At 36.4% G+C, this 20,319-nt stretch overlaps 1 protein-coding gene across 1 annotated transcript in view; it reads right to left on the bottom strand.

Annotated features, from left to right (window-relative positions):
* LOC145999317 (uncharacterized) overlaps positions 1 to 19,543 on the bottom strand; it is a 71,893-nt gene extending 52,350 nt beyond the window's left edge. Inside the window, exon 1 of the mRNA XM_083136259.1 lies at positions 18,962 to 19,543. Within this exon, the coding sequence (XP_082992385.1) occupies positions 18,962 to 19,521 (560 nt within the window). The 5' untranslated portion in view covers positions 19,522 to 19,543. The remainder of the gene's footprint in view (positions 1 to 18,961) is intronic.
* Between the last annotated feature and the right edge of the window lie 776 nt (positions 19,544 to 20,319).

Raw genomic sequence — 20,319 nt, 5'->3', positions numbered from 1 at the left:
ACTACGGAAGTAGATTTCCATTTCCCATGTACGTAGTGCTTGAATGTCAAACACTATGAGGTGAAATCCCATGTCTGTATACCTACTTATCCAATTTCATTGCTACAGTTACCACAGCAATACAGATACCACTTCATAGTCAAGTGCATACACCAAAAAAAGTGATATTTTCATGAAATTATCAACTAACATGGAAATCAAATTGTCCCTTTCATCACATGACTTACCTATCTTAAATGCAATGAAGCAAGTTTATCAAACATCCTTACTTATTGACTGATAGACACCCCACAAGGGTGCTTGCATCCTTTCACAATTCTTAAAGTTCCTTAGTCTAAGGGCACAGTGCAGGTGGGTAGTGTTAGCTTGGAAACGATATGATAAATGGTGGAGCAAACTAAGTGGCATCCTAGAATCTGTCAATCATGAAGAACTTGCTCCTCTCAAAAGTTTTATAGAAGACTTCTCTCCTTTGACAGACCTTAATTCAGATATTTTAATTCCATTAATGAAACTAGTTTTAGTCCAGGGTCAATGAATTTAGCAGAACTGCTACTCTTGTACAGAATAACACCCTCCTACCTCCATTCTGGTGCAAGGTGCATGAATCTTAATCTTAAACCTCAGCTAGAATATCTACAGGGTAGGGTTCTTTGTAGACAATGAAACCAGACAGGATGCCTTCCAATGGAGACGTTTAAACGAATATATTATATAAACAAGGATACATGGAAATAGAATATTTCCATGATGAGCTACTTTTCTCTATAATTCTCATCCAGTCAAGTTTTATCTCAATATGTTTTTTATTATTTCTTTTCTTCAATTTGTATATTCTTTCTATCTGGACTTCCTTCTTAATGGACAGTCTGGACCTGGACTTCCTTCTTAACGGACAGATCTGGATCTGAACTTCCTTCTGCATTTCCTTCTATTTCAGCTTTTGACGATTTATGAATTCATATATCCTTTTTCTCTTAAACTTTGGGGAATATACTATTCTTCTCCCTTGCGGCTGCGATTGGAATGCGCCAACACTAACTGGGTACAAAAGAGTGTATACTTGGTGCCAAACGATTGACACACGCATCCAAGTAGGTGCTACACTTGAAACGCGCAACCAAAAGTGCTGTGGGACGTTGACTGGAACGTGCTGCCACTGATGTAAACAAAATTTCCGCTATGGGAATGGTAAATCAATCAGACAGATGCAATATCTGTTCAAAGACACAAACTTGTATCAGTGCTTTGACTTCTTTCATTTTCATATTAACTTACATATGATCACTGATTTGATTAATCGAATATATATATATATATATATATATATATATATATATATTAATTTATTTCTTTTATATTTATTCCTTATCTTCATATAGTACATTTTATTATTTTTCATCTGGACCTCCCCGAAGGCGCAGTGGTAGCGTCGTTGCCTTGTAATCAAGGGGTCCCGGGTTCGATACCCGGTGGAGGCACATAGTGGTTCGGATCTTTAAACAGTAGGTCCAGTCCCGATTAGCCTTACTGTGCATAAAGTGGACTTAAAATATCAAATCAATCCAATTATTTTTCATCTTTCCAATTTGCTTTGTTCTTATTTATAAAGTTATTTAATATATTATGGAAGGAAATATTTAGCTTAATAAGTCGCTTGAAAAACAATTATTCTGCCGGCATAGATAAGATACCTGACATTGTAATAAAAAAATGTGCCGTACACCTATGTGGCCCAATACGTCATGTAGTTAATCTAAGTCTCCTTACCGGTAAATATCGAGAACAGCTAAAGACTGCCATAATAAAACCTCTGCACAAGAAAGGGTCAAAAAATGAAATGAGTAATTACAGACCAATCTCTCTTCTCCCAGTCATCTCAAAAATACTCGAAAGGGTTATGTACAACAGATTAATAACATTTTTTAACAAATTTTCCATCATTTCTGAACAACAACATGGTTTTTGCAAAGGAAAATCTACACAATCTGCTATACACACATTCACAGAAGCAATTAGAGAAATTTTGGATAAAAAAGAACACTGTGTAGGGCTCTTTCTTGATCTAACAAAAGCATTTGACACTGTCAACCACAAACTCTTGGTAAAAAAAATGGACCAGTATGGGATCAGGGGAGTAGCAAAAGAATGGTTTAAATCATATTTAACAGACAGGAATCAGATAGTAGAAATAACTCACATCGATGAGGATAATAACAAGGAAAATTATCGATCAAAGAAACAACGTATTACATATGGTGTACCCCAAGGATCCATTTTAGGACCCTTACTTTTTTTAATTTACATCAATGACCTTCCACAAAACTGTAAAGATGCAAACACAACTCTCTTTGCTGATGATACAACTGTTCTCATAGCAGGAACAAACACAGAACGGTTAAAACACAACGTAAAGAATACAATCACTCACATCTCAGAGTGGATAGAAAAAAATGGTCTTGTGGTAAACACTAAAAAAACAAATGCAATTAGATTTCAAATCAACAGCTGTAGCAGTGAAACTCCAGAAATTAACTTTCAAGATCAGGACATAGAATATGTATCTAACATAAAATTTCTTGGCGTACAACTGTCTGAAAATTTAAAGTGGGATCTACACATTGAAGCTACAGCAAACAAGGTTAGTGGGTTTTGTTATGCGATAAGAACAGTAAGAAATGTAGTAAATCTAGAAGCAGCAAAAACACTATACTATGGCATCATTCACTCTGTATTACGGTACGGCATCATTTTCTGGGGGAACATGAACAAAAGCATTACATTATTCAGACTACAAAAGAGAGCTGTTAGAATTCTGGCAAATGCTCCAACAGATGCACCATGCAAACCATTATTTAAAGAATTACAGATATTGCCAGTTCCATGCATATACCTATATGAAATCCTAACAAGCATGAAAATTTGTCAAAATACACACACAGCAAATAAGGACTACCACACCTACAACACCAGGGGAAAGAATGACTTACATATGGAATTACACAATACCACATTCTACCAAAAAGGGGTAACATATAATGGTATACGCTTATTTAACATGCTACCAAATGCATTCAAAAATATAAAGTCATTGCCAGTATACAAGTTACATCTAAAAAGATTCCTAAAGGAACATTGTTTTTACACAGTGCAAGAGTACATTGATACCGTAAGTGACAGGAATAGCAACAATAATATAACAAAGTAGGACTGCCCTATCATCATTATTTTTTTAATTTTCCTTTGCTGTTCGATTTAATTTATCTAGATGTAAGTATAGGTGACTATTTAATGCTCAATTTATGTTTGTGTGTATGTATATATATATATATATACATGTGTGTACATAATGTCATAGCAAATTAAGCAAACATCGAATATAGAAAACATATTTTTAGCCAATATGTCTCAAGAAAATAACATTGAGCATGCATTTATTCTCTTTATACGATATCTTGTATCTCATACTATCTATTGTATTTTATATTATATTATGCCTATAATTTTATAGATGTATTCTAAATGTACATGTACAATGTGACAATTCCAAACTTTTGTAAAGTTGAATGGATGCTAATAAATCAATCAATCAATATAATCAATCAATTCTTAATCTTGCATGCCTGGTGCTGCCATCTCTATTCCTCTTTAGTAAACTATTTACATTACTTGGTCCTATTGGGTACGTAACACAATATTCCCCCTGTTGGCCATCAAAAATTTTCATCGTAACAATATGAAGATAGGAAAATTTTTCTTCTTCCTAATTTACACCTACGTACATCTATATTTAAATCTTCCTTCTAAATTTCTTCTTTCCTTCATCTATTCTTCGATCTTCATCAATCTTCACATTGGATTCACAAAACTCCCTATGTATACACAGCTCTCCTTTTCACAAACTATATTTAGCATTCGCAGCATCTTCGTTTGGCTTCTGTTTCGTTGCTTTCTTTTCAGGAACTGGAACGTCTCTATTCTTTTGTTTCTCCTAAGACGCTCTATTTTTATAATTTCTGTAACACTCAACTCTTTTCTTGTCGGCAGATATCAGTCTTTTTCTGTACATGACAAACATATATTAAAGATGGTCTAGGCTCTTCATAAATGAATTACTACAATTCAAATAGCACATTTTTCGCTTCTACTGTCTACTTTCAGTACATTCTTACATGCATCATCTTTATCTCATGTATCATCGACATATGCATTATAATTATCTTTCATTTTCACTATTCATTTCAATAACTCATATGTTATTCTTCGTCTTATACACAAAATTCTCATTTTTAATGCACATTTCCATTTTTCCTCTTCGAAATTTCTATTTCATAGGAATACGTAGCATATCATTTACATTAATTGTCTTCACGCCTTCCCTTCGTTAACGTAGATCATGTCCAGCCTACTTTTCTCAAAATATTGTTCCACCATTGGCATTACGCATCCAGCTTTTTGGTAAGGTTGAGTCGTCAGTGAAACTTATTCCTTGGAGATTCATATTCCCATCAACAGTTCCTATATTACGTTCCCGTTCTATGGCGATGACTTGTCTGACGTCTTCAAGTGAGCTTGTGAGTCTCTTGTCTGAATAATCTTTTGGCCTCTATTTAACTTCTAAACATATAGTTTCTTCTCTGTTTTATCTACATCAGATTCTTTGATGAACTATAATTTCTTCTATTTGCAAATATTTACATATAGATTACTTCTATTTACAGTTTGACGATATTACTACATTTTCATCTGTTTGCCTTTATATCTTGTGGGTTTCGGTGATGATCTTCCTGCAATATTTCCGGAAACCTTCTCTCGTCGTTAAAGTAATTCCTCGTCAGTTCTATTGCTTCGATTCTTTCTTCTTCCAACAGTTCATTTCGTCTTTCCATTTCTTCATTGAACACACTTTCTTGGTATTCTCTTTCGTTCGGTTCATATCTGTTTCTCCATCGCTGATTTCCTCCTCTTCCATATCTTCGGAAATTATTTGGGCCTCTAAAGTTTCTCCAATTTCCTCGATATCTATCATCGTTTCTCTCTCTTTCTTCCACAGAGTCTATGTTTCTTTCATATCTTCCATTGTTTCTTCCTACTTCTCTTCTTTCTGCACTTGGTCTCTGCTTTCTAACTTCTATTCTTCTTACATCAAATTCCTGTCTCCGGAACTTTGGTTTTGAGCACCCTCCTCCTTCTGAATGTTGCCTCTTTCCATAGAATCTTCCTTCCTTATCGTTCCAGGAATTCTGAGTTTATCTCAGCACATCTTCGGTTCTTAGATATTCAATCAAATCATCAACTGCTTTTATCTTAACCGCTGCTATAGCTCTCTGTATTCTTAATGGCGGCCTTCATTCAGATTTTTGAAATTTCTAAGGGTCTCCCACATAAGTTCTTCTAGGTTGTCGACTTTGGACCAATCTACATATCTTCTCTTCAATGCTTCTAGCTGCCTTTCTTTTATATCTTCACTGCAGTAGTAATTTAAGAATTTTCGGTTGAATTCTTTAAAATTTCTGAATTTGTGCTGATTCAGTTGATACCATCCTGCTGCCGACTGTTCAAAACATGTCTCTATGACGTTTAAAATCATTGCTTTGAGGATTCTCATAAGTCTGACATTTGTTGTTAGTTCCCTTAAAAACTTTCTGGGGCATTTATCAGATATATTCTCGTTGAATTTTGGAAGATGCTGCAATTCTTGTGGCCTAGGTATCCTGGTCCGATAGTTCTCATCTCTCTGGAATTCATTTTCCAATATGTCTAAGAGCTTTTCATTATTACTTCCCTCTTCGCTACTCCATTTCCTTTTCTTGTGACGTCCCACTATTCTATATCTCTTATGCTTCTCTTCTTCCTCCGTTGTCGATTCATCGCTTGAACTCTCTTCTCTCATCTCTTTCTTAACATTCGTTTCTTCACTTTCTCAAAACCAAGGTTTCATGTTTCCTTCTTTGACGAATAGCTTTCCTAACTTCCTCTCTACTTCTTTCTTTTCTGTCTTCTCTATTCTTGACACTGCCCCATTTAATTTTCTGTCTGTTTCCTTTTCCTTCTTATCCGTTTTCATCGTAGCTTCATTCAGTTTGGTTCTATTTTCCATAATTTCCTTTTCCATGATCAAAGTTCTCTCCTGAACTTCCTGAAGTTCTCATGCCTTTTCTTCTCTCAACCTCGCCAGTTCTTCCTTTATCCTTCTATTCATCTCTAGACTTCTATCATCTATCATCAATTTTGCCTCATCTATCTCCTTCTCCACCAACTTCCTATTTTCTTCGCATGCATTAGCTATTCTTGCATACATTTCTCTACTTTTGCTTCTTCCCTCTTCTATCATATCTGTCAGTTTTTTATTACTCTCTTCAAACCTGTTATCAAATTTCTCTTCTAATCTCCTATTATTTTCATTCTCTTTCTATTATTTTACTCTAGTTTTTCTCATACTTCTCTGCTGTTTTCTTCCCCTTTCCTATTGCTTTCTTCTAACTTTTCTTTTACTTCTCTGTTACTTTCTTCTACCCTTTTGGCGTTGGCTTCCAGCTGTATTGACATTTTTTGAAACAATTCTAATATATTTATTTCTTCTGTCTTCTTCTTTTTTTCTTTCAGCTTTTCTTTTTTGCATTTCTTACATATGTAACCTTCTTCTCTTTTGCTTATTGATATATATTTTTCCTTTCTTATTCCTTTACACATCCAATGTCTTGTTTCCTTACATGTGGTACAAACAATAATCTTCCTTGTTTCCTTTCTCTCCACAACAACTGAAAGTTTCCCTTTTCTTTCCATCGTCCTTCATTGTAGCTTCTGCATTCTCACTCCCATCTTTATCCCTTTCTTGCATTTTCAATTATTCTTTTTCTCTTCGCTGTCTGCTTCCTAATTCTCTAGCCCCAAAAGTAGGTCGCCATTTATTAATGCTACCTCCATTTTGGTGCAAGGTGCATGAATCTTAATCTTAAACCTCAGCTAGAATATCTACATGGTAGGGTTCTTTGTAGACAATGAAACCAGACAGGATGCCTTCCAATGGAGATGTTTAAATGAATATATTATATAAACAAGGATACATGGAAATATTCTTTTTCCATGATGAGCTACTTTTCTCTATAATTCTCATCTACAGTCAAGTGTTATCTCAATATGTTTTTTTATTATTTCTTTTCTTCAATTTGTATATTCTTCTATCTGGACTTCCATCTTAATCGATAGTCTGGATCTGTACTTCCTTCTTAATGGACAGACCTGGATCTGGACTTCCTTCTTAATGGACAGGTCAGAACTTCCTCCTGGATTTTCTACATGAGCTTCCTTCTTAATGGACAGATCTGGATTTGGACTTCCTTCTTAATGAACAGATCTGGATCTGAACTTCCTTCTATTTCAGCTTTTGACGATTTATGAATTCATATATCCTTTTTCTCTTAAACTTTGGGAAATATACTAATCTTCTCCCTTGCGGCTGCGATTGGAAAGCGCCAACACTAACTGGGTACAAAAGAGTGTATACTTGGTGCCAAACGACTGACACGTGCATCCAAGTAGGTGCTACGCTTGAAACGCACAACAAAAAGTGCTGTGGGGTGTCGACTGGAATGCGCCGCCACTGATATAAACAAAATTTCCGCTATGGGAATGGTAAATCAATCAGACAGATGCAATATTTGTTCAAAGACACAAACTTGTATCAGTGCTTTGACTTCTTTCATTTTCATATTAACTTACATATGATCACTGACTTGATTAATCGAATATATACATATTAATTTATTTCTTTTATATTTATTCTTTATCTTCTTATAGTACATTTTATTATTTTTTCATCTTTCCAATTTGCTTTGTTCTTATTTATAAAGACATTTAATATATTATGCTAATTCTTAATCTAGCATGCCTGGTGCTGCCATCTCTATTCCTCTTTAGCAAACTATTTATATTTCTTGGTCCTATTGGGTACGTAACAACCTATTTGACAAAATCATATACAAAATATGACAAACCCATTGAATTGCATCCTACGTAAGTACCTTGAATATACAGAACAGCACAATACTAGATTTGAGGTAACATTAGCCTGAACCAATACGAATATTACTCATACAGATTTCTGCTGATATTGAGATTTACTTGGAAATTTGGCAATTTAGAAGTTCAAAATACATCGTTATTAACCTTTTGGGTCCCAAGTATCTCGATCGAGATACCCAAATGTAAGCCTCACGGTCCCAAGTATCTCGATCGAGATACCCCGTGTCAAGGTCGTAGTTTTTACGTTATAACTTTTCTATTTTTGGCTAGAATTTCGATTTTTTTTATATATATTGTTCCTAACACATGTATTTAACAGAAATGTTTTTTTTTTGCATTTTTTTTGTCTTAATGAAAATGGAGGGGAAAATGCTGGAAAAGGGACTTCTCTTTTGCATCTCTTTTCAAGGTCAAATTTTTGCCGACAAAGTAAGACCGGCTTTGTTGTTCTAAAGCAATGCTTTTCACTCCATCCTGTTAATGCATTCGACGGAAGCTTGTTTATCAGTATCCGATGTCAAAATGAAAGTTTTCCCTGAGGGCGCAAGCAGGGGGTGGGGGGAGGGGGAAGACTGGTTGTTGAATCTGCGTTATGAGAATGGAATTTCGAAGCGTGCTGAAGGAAACCTTTGTTTGTGAGCACAAGTGTTCCACAAGGTTGAACATAGGTTACCCTGCATTGTCTAAAAATAGAATGTCAAGCAGTTGGAAGAATTCGCGTTCATTTCTCACTGCGTTCTAGCTTTTCGTCCGTGAATGTTGTGCGTAGGTGTCGTTTTGTGCCCAAGTGCAAGGACATTTTTTGGGTGGTGACAATTTTTTTTAAATAATTTTTTTTCTCCCTTCCCCCTCCATATATACGCCAAATTTGCATAAATTTTGCATTTTGTGCATTTTGACATTTTTTCGGGGGCGGGGGGCAACACCATTTTTTTAAGAAAAGTATTTTTGAGGGGATTTTCCCCCTTTCCCCATCCATATATACGCCGAATGTGCATAAATTATATATCGTCTGAATCTGTGATTCATTCTGGGTACAATGGTATATCTTTCATATTTCTAGGGCATTTAGTTTCTGAGCTATAGTTATTGCAAGGTACCGCTGCATTTTGAAGCTTGAATCAGTGGTGTGCCGACCATTCCTTTTGGGAGTACAACTCGAGTTCAATTGGTCATACGACAATGATGCAAATATTTTTCTGTTTCTTACATGCCAGCGATAATTTCTATGTGCATTTTGAACTTTTCATATCCTTTTTTTGGGGGGGCGGGCGGGATAAACCCCTTTTTTTAAAAAAAAGTATTTTCAGGGGATTTCCCCCCTTTTTCCCCTCCATATGTACGCCACATGTGCATAAACTATATATATATCGTCTGAATCTCTGGTTCATTCCGTGTACAACGGTATATCACTCATCTCTCTAGGGCAATTAGTCTCCGATCTACACTCATTTAATTGAAACTCTGCATTTTGCTCAAAATCGGCTCGGGACCAAGAGGCTTACATGTGAAAATGGCCTTGGGACTCAAAAGGTTAAATGTGGACATAAAAGGATCATCTTGCAACCATACCATTTCAGTCTTCCATATTTTCATATACAAAAGTTCGTGTGATATTAATGTTCTCACATTTCCTATTGTGTGTACCCTGTAGTATCCAATAATAATATACTATAAACAAGATTTACGATCTGCTACAAATGGCCATGATTGGCTGCTGCAACACATTGTTGGATAGGTAGATCAGTGTCACTGATTGATTGATTGATTGTTGATGTACCTCACCCACTACCCTAGATAAACCTGCACTGAGGCCACTGAAATCCTATTAGCCCCTTTGGTCCCTTTCCAGCCATACACATCAAACAAGAGACAAAAATAAACACTACAACACCTCAAATAAGACTAAAAATGAGCATGAAAGTCAAAATTTGGTTTGGTTTTATATTCCAGAAAGCTCTGCTAGCTAAATGGATTGTTACAGTGTGAAATCTCACAAAGTGCTGTTTTTCTCATTTGTTTATGATGAAAGGATGATACCAAAAGTTTCCCCGTAATTATATAAGCCAGCATTGGCAAAATCTCTTGAGTTTGAAGAACAAACAAATTCAGCAAGTATGGGAGAGAGGGGAGGAAGGGGGTTGACTATAGTTGCACAATCCATGCAGGTACTCAAATAAAGAATATCAACTTGAGGCAATTGTTGAAAGAAAGCTGTTTAGACATTTGACATTTTAACTTTGTAATGAAGGGAGGGAGGGATGCAAATGTCCACAATTATTTTTCCACCCTCTTGTAGTAAATTCAATGCTCTTCGCCACGGCACTCAGAGCTGGCTGGGTCTTTTTAAGTACTTTGAGGATCAACGGCTGTCAAAAGTTAGAAAAATTCAAAGAAAAGTAAAGACTTAGAAGAGCTGGCAGCACTCCAAATAATTAATACAGTAAAAGTCAACAAGTTCAAGGTTTCATTCATTAGGCAATTTTCCTCAAATCATACTAAAATTGGTTGTTGGCAATAACAACAAAAAAAGGTACACATTTCCAGAATAAGGTTGAACAAAGTTATAATTTTGAAATAAAGTGTGGTAGCACTTTAGTTACCAGTCACTTCTTCATGTGGGAACTTTGGCTGAACAGCATAGTGGGCAAGGGTGGATGGCTGAGAGGGCAAAAAGGAAAAAGTCATGTATTAATTAACTACAATAACTGCTAGAACTGAGCCAATACAGATACTGATGTATCTGCATTGGCCGATACAAGTGCTATTGGTAAGTATTGGTTGAAATTTTCCAACTGGCACCATTGTTCTTGAGTTGCTACAAGCAAGGCCAAGAGCAACATTTGTCCTTTCCAAACATTCGCTCAGTCTTTCTTGAGACAGATTAGTTTTATGGAGAATTTGCAAACAACCCCCCCCCCCACCTCCTGGAAAGCAGATGATTGACAAGGTCAAAGGCATGGGTAAAGGGAAAGCTGTGACTAAACTTCTCGAAGGCACATAACTACCAGGAAAAGGTTTTGTGGAAAGAGAAGATATATTTCATTTTAAATTCCTGCTCGCATGCTCATAGTGGACGTTTTAAAAACCAGCTGTCTCAGATCATAATTAATATGTTTGATATTGTTAACAATAGATGTCAGGGGCTTTCAGTTTTGCACACTCTCAAATCCAGGTGAGCGACACTCATACAGTTAGCTAGACAATATGGTGGAGTGTGTGCGGTAATTTGTTCCGTCTACCGCGTTGCATTACAGCAAGTTGTATATACGGTACAATTAATCAATATAGCATCGTTTGTTATCAGAGAGTGCCATTCTGCAAACATCCGAGTTGAATTAACCCTAAGGAACACGACATATGGTCCTCCACTCCAGAGGCAAGGGTTTGTGCTAAACACGACGCCCAGTAAGTAATATCATTTTCTGGAAACCAGCAATGCATGAGGTGTATGTAGGACCATATAAATATATTCACTCAATGAATGACTAAATTGGGACATTTAAAGGCCAATCTGTACTTTTTGGAAAATAAGTCTGTAACTAATTAGGTGGGTAGTTAAATAATATTACAAGGGGAAGTCGTGAACTGAGGCCGTGGGATCAAAATTAAACGTACCCAAACCCAACAGTTACAAAAGTTGTTTTGTTTGAAGCTAATGACGTGTTTTTACACAGTCGCCTCAGTCTCGTAAAAGAACCACAAATTGGGACAACCCAATTGATTAAACTAAAAAGAATACCACCAGTATTAATGCAAAGAGATGCTAGTTTCTCAAAAAAAGGCACTTTAGTCTAGAAGAGGAGTTGAGGGTCCGTTCCGTGTCCAAATACGTAGAATTCTAATTGTCCAAGTTGATCAAGCGTATAGTTTCTAGGACAAATAGGTAACACAATTTATGATTTGCGACACATGGTCAAATTTTATTATAATAGTCCTGCAACGTAGAATGACTATTATTTCCCAACATCAAATACATCAATATAACAATTAGACGAACCGGCGTCCATTCAATAGTTCAACCTTTCACGAAAATTATAACAATAGATTAGATCTATCTCTTAAAATTACTTCCAAGTGAAATGACATCAACATGTTCCATATTAAACCATTACTAATTTGACAATACACTAGATTAGCAGCGATTTCTATAAAAATGTTCCTTCTTTTATACTATGAAGACCTAATCATGAATTTTCGACCTATAAACGACACTATACAAATCTCAATTCTTTGGTGCTCTTACAAGGTATTTCTAAGGTACGTTGCGTATCAATTTCTTCCCAATACATCGGCGTGAAATTATGTAAGTGCATTTTAAATCCCTTTTAGATACTCGTAGGGAACATGTTTCTTCAATAATTATAAAGCGTAACACTACGATAATACTGTACACGTGTAGTTCGCCAAATTAGGCAAAAGTGGGCAAAAAAGGGGAGCAAAAAGTCGCACCTCGTCACTCTGGGCCAATCGTGACGTTCGTCTTGACAGTTGTGAAGAGAAAAATGTAACCCTTTTGTTTACACTCTTTACAATATTTCTTGATAATTCACACGTGCAAATAATCCACCATGACTATGTACGTTCCATGATGACACTTCGTTATTCACTACCAACTACCACAAAAAAGTACATACCTCAGCGACAAGTCGTTCGACTGCGTGGTTCCTTGAACAATCGTAACGTCAAAAGTGAATCATCCTCTCCCTAAGCGTTGTTTTGACCAAACACGTCCCTTCTCAAAACGACGTCCATACGTTGCAGCAGTGAAGAAAAGGCGAATAGTTCAAACTTGCAATCGCTCCAACGTCAGCATTCTAACCACACTTCACGCGACGTAACTTCCTGACGACAGCTTCTATCCTTCCCTCGAACATCGCCTCGTGCGTAGTCAACTTCGAGAAAACAGGAATCAAAGTGGGCAACAGTCAAACACTTCGTATAGTCCCAATACCATGTTCATTCCTTCTAAACAGCAGGAACTCTCTCAGGTATTCGTCACAATACAGTTTCGAAATAACTTCTTCGACGTGATCCGAGAGTAGGAGTTAAAACGCAGACACTGTTCTCGAAGATTGAACAAGAGGAGGAGGAAATATATCGTGACCAACGTGTCCCGTGTTCTTTCGAGTCGAGACTGCTTCCTGAAACTACTGCTGTATCTATGCGTAATCGCAGAAACAAATGATGAAGCTGAGGGCCTTTAGCGGCGATTCAGACAACTAGAAACTTAACAAAAAACTGACGCAATGCATACCGAAGCAATGAGGAAAACTGTGAGGTTTTTTATGCGGTAATATAACGTAATGCTTTTATTATTAATCCGCGTAGAAAAATGTAACAAGTCATAGAGATTAAAATGAATATACAGTCTCCACAAAATAGAGACTTCTAGTTGCTGTATTTATGACTAGCTCTTGGAATTTCAAAACAAGCTACGTGGACTGGCATCTAGCAACAGTGTTGCCAAGTGTACAAAATTCCAGTGCAAACTTACGATTTATGATTCTCCATATAAATATATGGTCAATATTTAGGCACATGATGCTTGTTACTGTCACAAGTGTTGCCAACAAGCTGAAATACCTAAGTTTTGATTCCCCACATGGTCAAAGTAATAACCCCGCTACCAGCACACACACCAACTGGGTGCCAAGTAAAATATTTTACTGTCAGTTACTCAATACAATTTTGAGTCTGGAGTGGACATTTTATTGAAAAGTCGTGAAAGCAGAATAAAGTAAACTGTGGTATAATTAAACCAAACACTTTTCAAAAGATTCATTTCATTTCTCAAAATTTAGTATGTGTGCAAATGTTCTGTTTTCCTTCCAATGCCTTGCACTGGGCACTGACCTCTCCCTCCAGTTCAGTGCATTGCTTGAACGTAATGGGTTCCTTGCCAATGTAGGATAAATCTTATTTGTGGTTAGGAGCTCTATACCCAAGAAGACGAGCACTCTCATAATTAGAGCCCGGAAGTTTGGCAAAATGCCTTTTTATCTACTGCATATATTGATAATTTTTTTCCGGATATACGTTTCTTATGTTGCTTCGAATGTTTTAGAAGCCTTTTCATTTTGCCTATTTGGGACCCCACTGCCTATTTTTAATTATAATGCCTTTTTTTTTTTTGCCTCTTTCAATTAAATTTGACCATTTTTTTTAAAAAAAATGTGTATATAAATTATTTTTCTCCCAAGAAACGTTGTTGGCATTTATTTTTCTTCCGTTTATTATGTGAATAATTTTCACCTTATTTAAGTAATATTGAACTCATGCATGTTTCAACATTGCTGAAGGAGAAAAGTGTGAGAAAAATGTATTTCATGCTCAGTTAGGATATTGCCTTTCGGTTAACATTTCCTTGTGCATGATTGACTGCTGAAGTGGACAGGTTGATTTCGAACACAAAGAAGATATTTCTGAAATCTACCTCTCGAACCCGAAAATTTAAGGAAGTTGCATCTGAGCATAGTTTACCTCCGCAACCAGTCTTGACAAGATGGGGAGCCTGGATATCAGCAGCTATATATTATGCTAACAACCTTGAAAAAATCAGTGAGGTGATCGATGCTCTTCCAGAAAATGAAGCGGCTTCAATTTGTGAAGTGAAAAATCTCCTGTGATATTCAAGTTTATTTTTGCACATTATGGTGCATTGCCAGAGACAATTACAATTATAGCATCCGTGAAAATCTACGAGGAATCTATGCAGCAGATGATGGAAGTGCCAGGAGAAAAGGGGTCAGCTGTTGCGGAAAAGTGCAAAAATGCAAACGGGTAGTGAGTGCAAATGAGGACTTGAAACAATTTAAACAATTTGTGATATTCTCAAAGGTGAAAATGCTGTTACCAAAATGAGTCCAGCTACATTAGCTTGTTTTATGTATGCTCCAATAACTTCTGTCGAAGTAGAAAGATCATTTTCTATTATGAAAAACATTCTCTCTGACAGACGACTATCAATTAATGTTGAGAACTTTAAAAAACACCTTGTAGTTATGTGCAATCAAGACGGAGAAAATTGAAATGCTCTTCCCAATGTAGATTTTAACATGTTGCCAGAAATTATAGATAAAAGTAAGCGACTTCCAAATGTGCCTTTTTTTCAGTTTATTTTGCCTTTTTTTCTCATTTCTAGTTCCTATTTTCCACATTATAAATGCCTTTTTGCCTGCCTATTTTAACGAAAATAAATGCCTGAACTTCCGGGCTCTACTCATAATCTACCACGATTTCCTTTTATCTTAAATATAGGGGGTATACAATGCATACGTATACTTTCTTATTTTGACCATTTTTGACATTTTCAAACCTTTTTACAGACTACAATTTCGAGGTTTGTGCATAAAACTTTCAGGGACATTCTGACATTACTGGCACTGAAAATTCACAATAAAAGTATCAAAACATAATGCATGACTTAGGAGGAGCATGGGTGGGGTGGATGGGCAAAGAATGACAAGTCATCTATTTAGTGACCATGATAACATGTTTCTGCACCTAGAAAACTTGACAGTGAAATTGAACAATGTGTTTCAAGATGGTGAATGAAAAACTGATTTTCCTCATGTTGCATGCACAATCTATACCATGTTCTCTTTTTCCCCAAAAGTGTCTACAGTGATATTCAGAGTATAAGAAACTAAACCCAGTCATTGTAGATAATTCCTCGGTCTGCAATTTTGCAGACATGTATAATGCATAAATGTAAAGTTTTTGAGTTGCAATTTTTAGAGTTACAAGATAACTTAAAGGATTGGTGTCATGTTTGACAAAAAATTGTCACAATGTTTAAAGATGGTGGACGACAGACTGATTTAACATGACTTGCGAGAGTTTGAAATTATGCAAATATTTGAAAATAGATTTTCGTAGATTAAGAAAACAAGTCTCAGCTACGTTAGGACAGTTTTAAGCTTAAATTCATGTTGCAAATAGATACACCCAAGGAATGATTTTATTTAGCATTTGCATTTGTTGAAAGTATTTCAAGATGGTGGATGAAAAATAGATTTTTCGGTAACACTTCGATGTAGTGAATACGGATTTCTTCATTTTTACAGAAAAAACTACTTACGGAAATCACTTTCTGCAGAGTTGTGGAAGTTCGTGAATGTGTTTTCTATCTTTTTTTAGCTCGAATTCATGTTTTTTTTCTAGGAAAATATATCTCCGACATGCAATTGATGCTGCTTTCATTTCCTTCCTCTACGTGAACCAGATGTCCCGTGCGTTTGATGATGTAACCCCCTGTAAGTGTTTCCTACCACACCGTTTTTTAACTATGTTTGCCTAATGTAAGCAACCTAACGTAACCTTACCGTGATGGTGTGTGGATGGTTTATGGGGCTACCCATGGATGGTTATTCGATCGTAAATGATTTTTGGGGCTATGCAAGAATGGTTTGTACGGCTATTCGTGAATGGTTTGTGGGTGTATCATTGAATGGTTTGTGGTGCAATGCGATCACGAACCACAATTTCAAACCTAGGAAAAAATACAAAATTAGTAACACGAAAGTAGGTATTTTTCAGTTAAGAAGGTTGGAACATCAACGAAACACAAGCACAATGTGCGATGAACCATTACTCTCGCGCCATACTGTATGTTAGGGAAGCGAAAAAACGAACAACAATAAGTAGTCGTAATGCGAAAAATGGACATTATTTCCTTGAGAAATTCATAATAACACCTTAAAGAATGTTCCGTGATGCAGAATACGTAAGTAGCAATGTAAAAATGTACGAAATAAATAAGTTATAGGTGTATTCACCCGATCGAAGTGGTAATGATTTTTCATATCCTGAGGTAGATTCTGATGCCACTTTCAAATATCTGCCTAAACTACATTTTTGGACATTAAAAAAAGATACCTAAATATTTTAGGGCATTTCTTAAGCTATCGCTTGACAAATAATTTTCTTTAACAATATAGTGCATATGTATGTTGGGATCCAAATACAGGTCACTAATGGGAACTGTTAGTTTCATAGCAAACAGATATTTTGGAGGATTGATACAGTATTCCATTTGGATGAAATCAGTCAAGACAATTAAATATGTCAGCTTTATAATATTGTTTTTCTTGTATGTACGCATTGCTTGCATTGTAGAATTCTTTTCCTGTTCTGTTTTCTTATGCTTGTAATAACCGTAAACTACAGGAAAATAATTATAATATTGACATGGTTAAAACACCGAGGAGATATTTAAACTTGAACTGTGAACAAACTGTATTGAAGCAGAATTAAAAGTGTGTGTCCAGCTACTGTATGTTGTATAGTAGGTAAAGGTAAAGTTCCCCATGCATATAGCACCATGCCATGAAGGCACATTCAGGGGATATGGGAGTAGGGAAAGATATATTCTTCATCTCGGTCATTTTGAAGATAATGTGATCAGAATCAAACTCCGGCTGCCTCTACCCCCCCTTCCCCAAGGATCCATTGATGTAAGGGTGGGTGAGTTCCAGAGCTGCTTTATGCAGGGACAAAACTGGAAAAATTCTGACCTTAGATCACTCACCCCAAGATTCAAACCCGGGTCTTCTGCATGGGCAGTCAGACAACCTGTCTACTTTTTTTCTTTACATTTGTAATAAAAGTAATCCTCCTAAGCAGTAGTATCCCCCCTTTTTCTCTCTATTTTCTCAATTTTCTCTATTTTTTCTGTATTCTCATTGGAACAAACACAAACATCCATGTCTGAACCAGGGACCCCTGGCATTGCACTGCATGCTGTGCCAACCACTCTGCCATTAAGGTCGACTAAACCACCACAGCTATCAAGTATTAGTATAGAATTGCAATGCACAACACTGGGAACTGATCAGATATATTAACTGTTACACCATCCAGCAAGAGTAGAATTTTTCAGAATATAATATCTTAGATAATTTAATCATTTGTCCCGCACTGTGGTTGTGCGGTCATGCTTTGGGCTCCAGCTATCGGACGTGTGCAGGTTTGAGTCTCCTTGGGGAAACGTAACAGCTTTTCTCCTGAGATTTTGGCCTGTGTATGAGACTGGTGAACACTCGCCATCATGATAAAATTGGGGAGCTACGAACGAGTAGCGTAACCCGATCATAAAAATCTATGACGACGACTGGGGGTTCGTCGTGCTGACCACACATCACCCGGTAACTGGTTTGATGATCTCCCACCTCAGAGTAGAATCAGGTGGAAGTGCGGCCGGCAGTCTGTAGGTAGGCCTGGGCACTCAATTGTCTGTTGCAGCACGGGTTATGTATGTTTTTAGTTTAATCATTTCAAGGTGAGAGACCTTGATTGTCAATTCTTCAGCATGTTAACAGAAAATATTAAATAGTTTTTGATTCAGTGAACTAAAACAATACAAATTGAATCTTTCAATATATTACTATCAGGAAAAAATGTATTTCATTTTTAAAATATATATATTTATAAACATAAACTGAAAAAAACAAAAAAACGAATTTTGCCTGGGTTTTTTCTATATATAAAAAAAAGCAAAACGCCAACTCTAGGATGCAGGAAAAGATGACAAAATGCAGGCTGACAACCAAAAAAGTATATATATTCCCCCCACCCCCTTTTCGAAAATCCTGGACAAGCCACTGTATACATTGCTTGATCCCACAAAAAAGAGGGGGCATCAAATGGCAGGAAATTTCAAAGGAGTATAAATTCCAAACTAGAGTGAATATTCCAAATATAAAAAAAAAATGGGTTCTTATATATATATCTAACAATATCACATAACAAATTTCATCCTAATTTGACATGGTGGGGTGGACACTCATGGACAATCTTATATGTAACCCTGCAGCACTGGTGGCACAATACAGAAATTACATGAATCATAACTCTTAAGTAATAAGGTCCAATCTTGAACCTTAGTGCTCTCATGCTCATTTTCAATCCATGTACTAAAATTTCCTTCACCTACCTTTCTCCAGGCTCTGCCACTTCACTTTCTACTTGGTCAGGATTCTCTACACTATACTTCATGTCCTTATCTTCACTTAAAATTAATTCACCATTGTCACTGTCTTCAGCTGGCATTTTTTCAACAAATTGTCCAAGATCACAGGGATAAAATCCTTCACTTTTAGGAACATTTTGTCCACCAGGAACTTCCGGAGTTTTGCCTTCAAAGTGCATCCAACTATCACCATTCACACTTTCCACTTTACAAACTGACATTTCTTTCATGTACTCACTAGATAGTTTGATGTCAAGAGAAGCATCTTGTATGCACTGATTAGATGGTTTGATGTCAACAGAAGCATCCTCTATGCACTCATTAGATGGTTTGATGTCAACAGAGATATCAACATCAGGAGGCTCCTCGAATGATTCTGTTTCAGTGTTGACACACGACTCATCCGGAAGCCACACATTCTCCAGAGATGTTTGTTCACAAACTAATGGATCAGCACTTTCTGTCTCAGACTCAATGAGCACTTCCACAGAGGAGAAACCCGTATCAGACATCAGAGCAGCCATATTTTCTTGATTATCATGAGACCAGCACCACTTCTGAAATACAATCACAAAGAGGGTGGATTAAAATCACGACTTTAATTTTTTTTTAAAAAATATTTAATCAGATTTTCTTTGTCAGTTCATGATATTTAAAAAAAATATCACACAAACTTCTGGACACCTTATGGCTTTGACTTTCTAAAAAAAAATTGATGTCAGGTTTCATACACCCTAGTGCATAGTTTCTCAACCTATGGGGCATGGCCCACTGGTGGGTCCTGAGAGGGCATTTGGTAGTTCGCGAAGTAGGGCTAGAAAAATTATTTACTGTCTTAAAAACCTTTTTGTTTTAACAATATAAATTCAACTTGGTTGCACGTAGTCACATGAATGTTGACTTAAGGTGTCACTTGATATTTCCAACCACCTTCGTGTGTGTGTATGTGGTTGCTGAGAGGTTGCTATCGAGACTGCTTGGATTACAAAGCTAGCTTCATAAAAAAAAAAAAATATTTTCAATTTCAGCATGTGTATGAGGGGAAAGTCAAAAATTATCTACACTTTTAACATAACCCTCCTTACATTGGCCACATTGCCTTCTGCCCTCGGATGTTATAATGTTGTACCCTTGTGGTTATGTCATAAAAGTTTGATCTTAATTGCTCCATTTCTCTTTCTTCTGTTACAGATGGATCATGGCTGCTCCATTCCAAGTATCCACCAAGGAGGAAGAGAGAGCAGTGATCCGATTTCTCTGGTCGGAGGGTGTGAAAGGGGCTGAAATTCATCGTAGACTGTTATCACAATATGGGGACAACG

This window comes from Lepisma saccharinum, chromosome 15 (genome assembly GCF_977018435.1).
Source record: "Lepisma saccharinum chromosome 15, izLepSacc3.1, whole genome shotgun sequence".
NCBI lineage: Eukaryota > Metazoa > Arthropoda > Insecta > Zygentoma > Lepismatidae > Lepisma > Lepisma saccharinum.
Note: the sequence above shows the minus strand (reverse complement) of the source record. Positions and strands in the feature narration are given on the sequence as shown.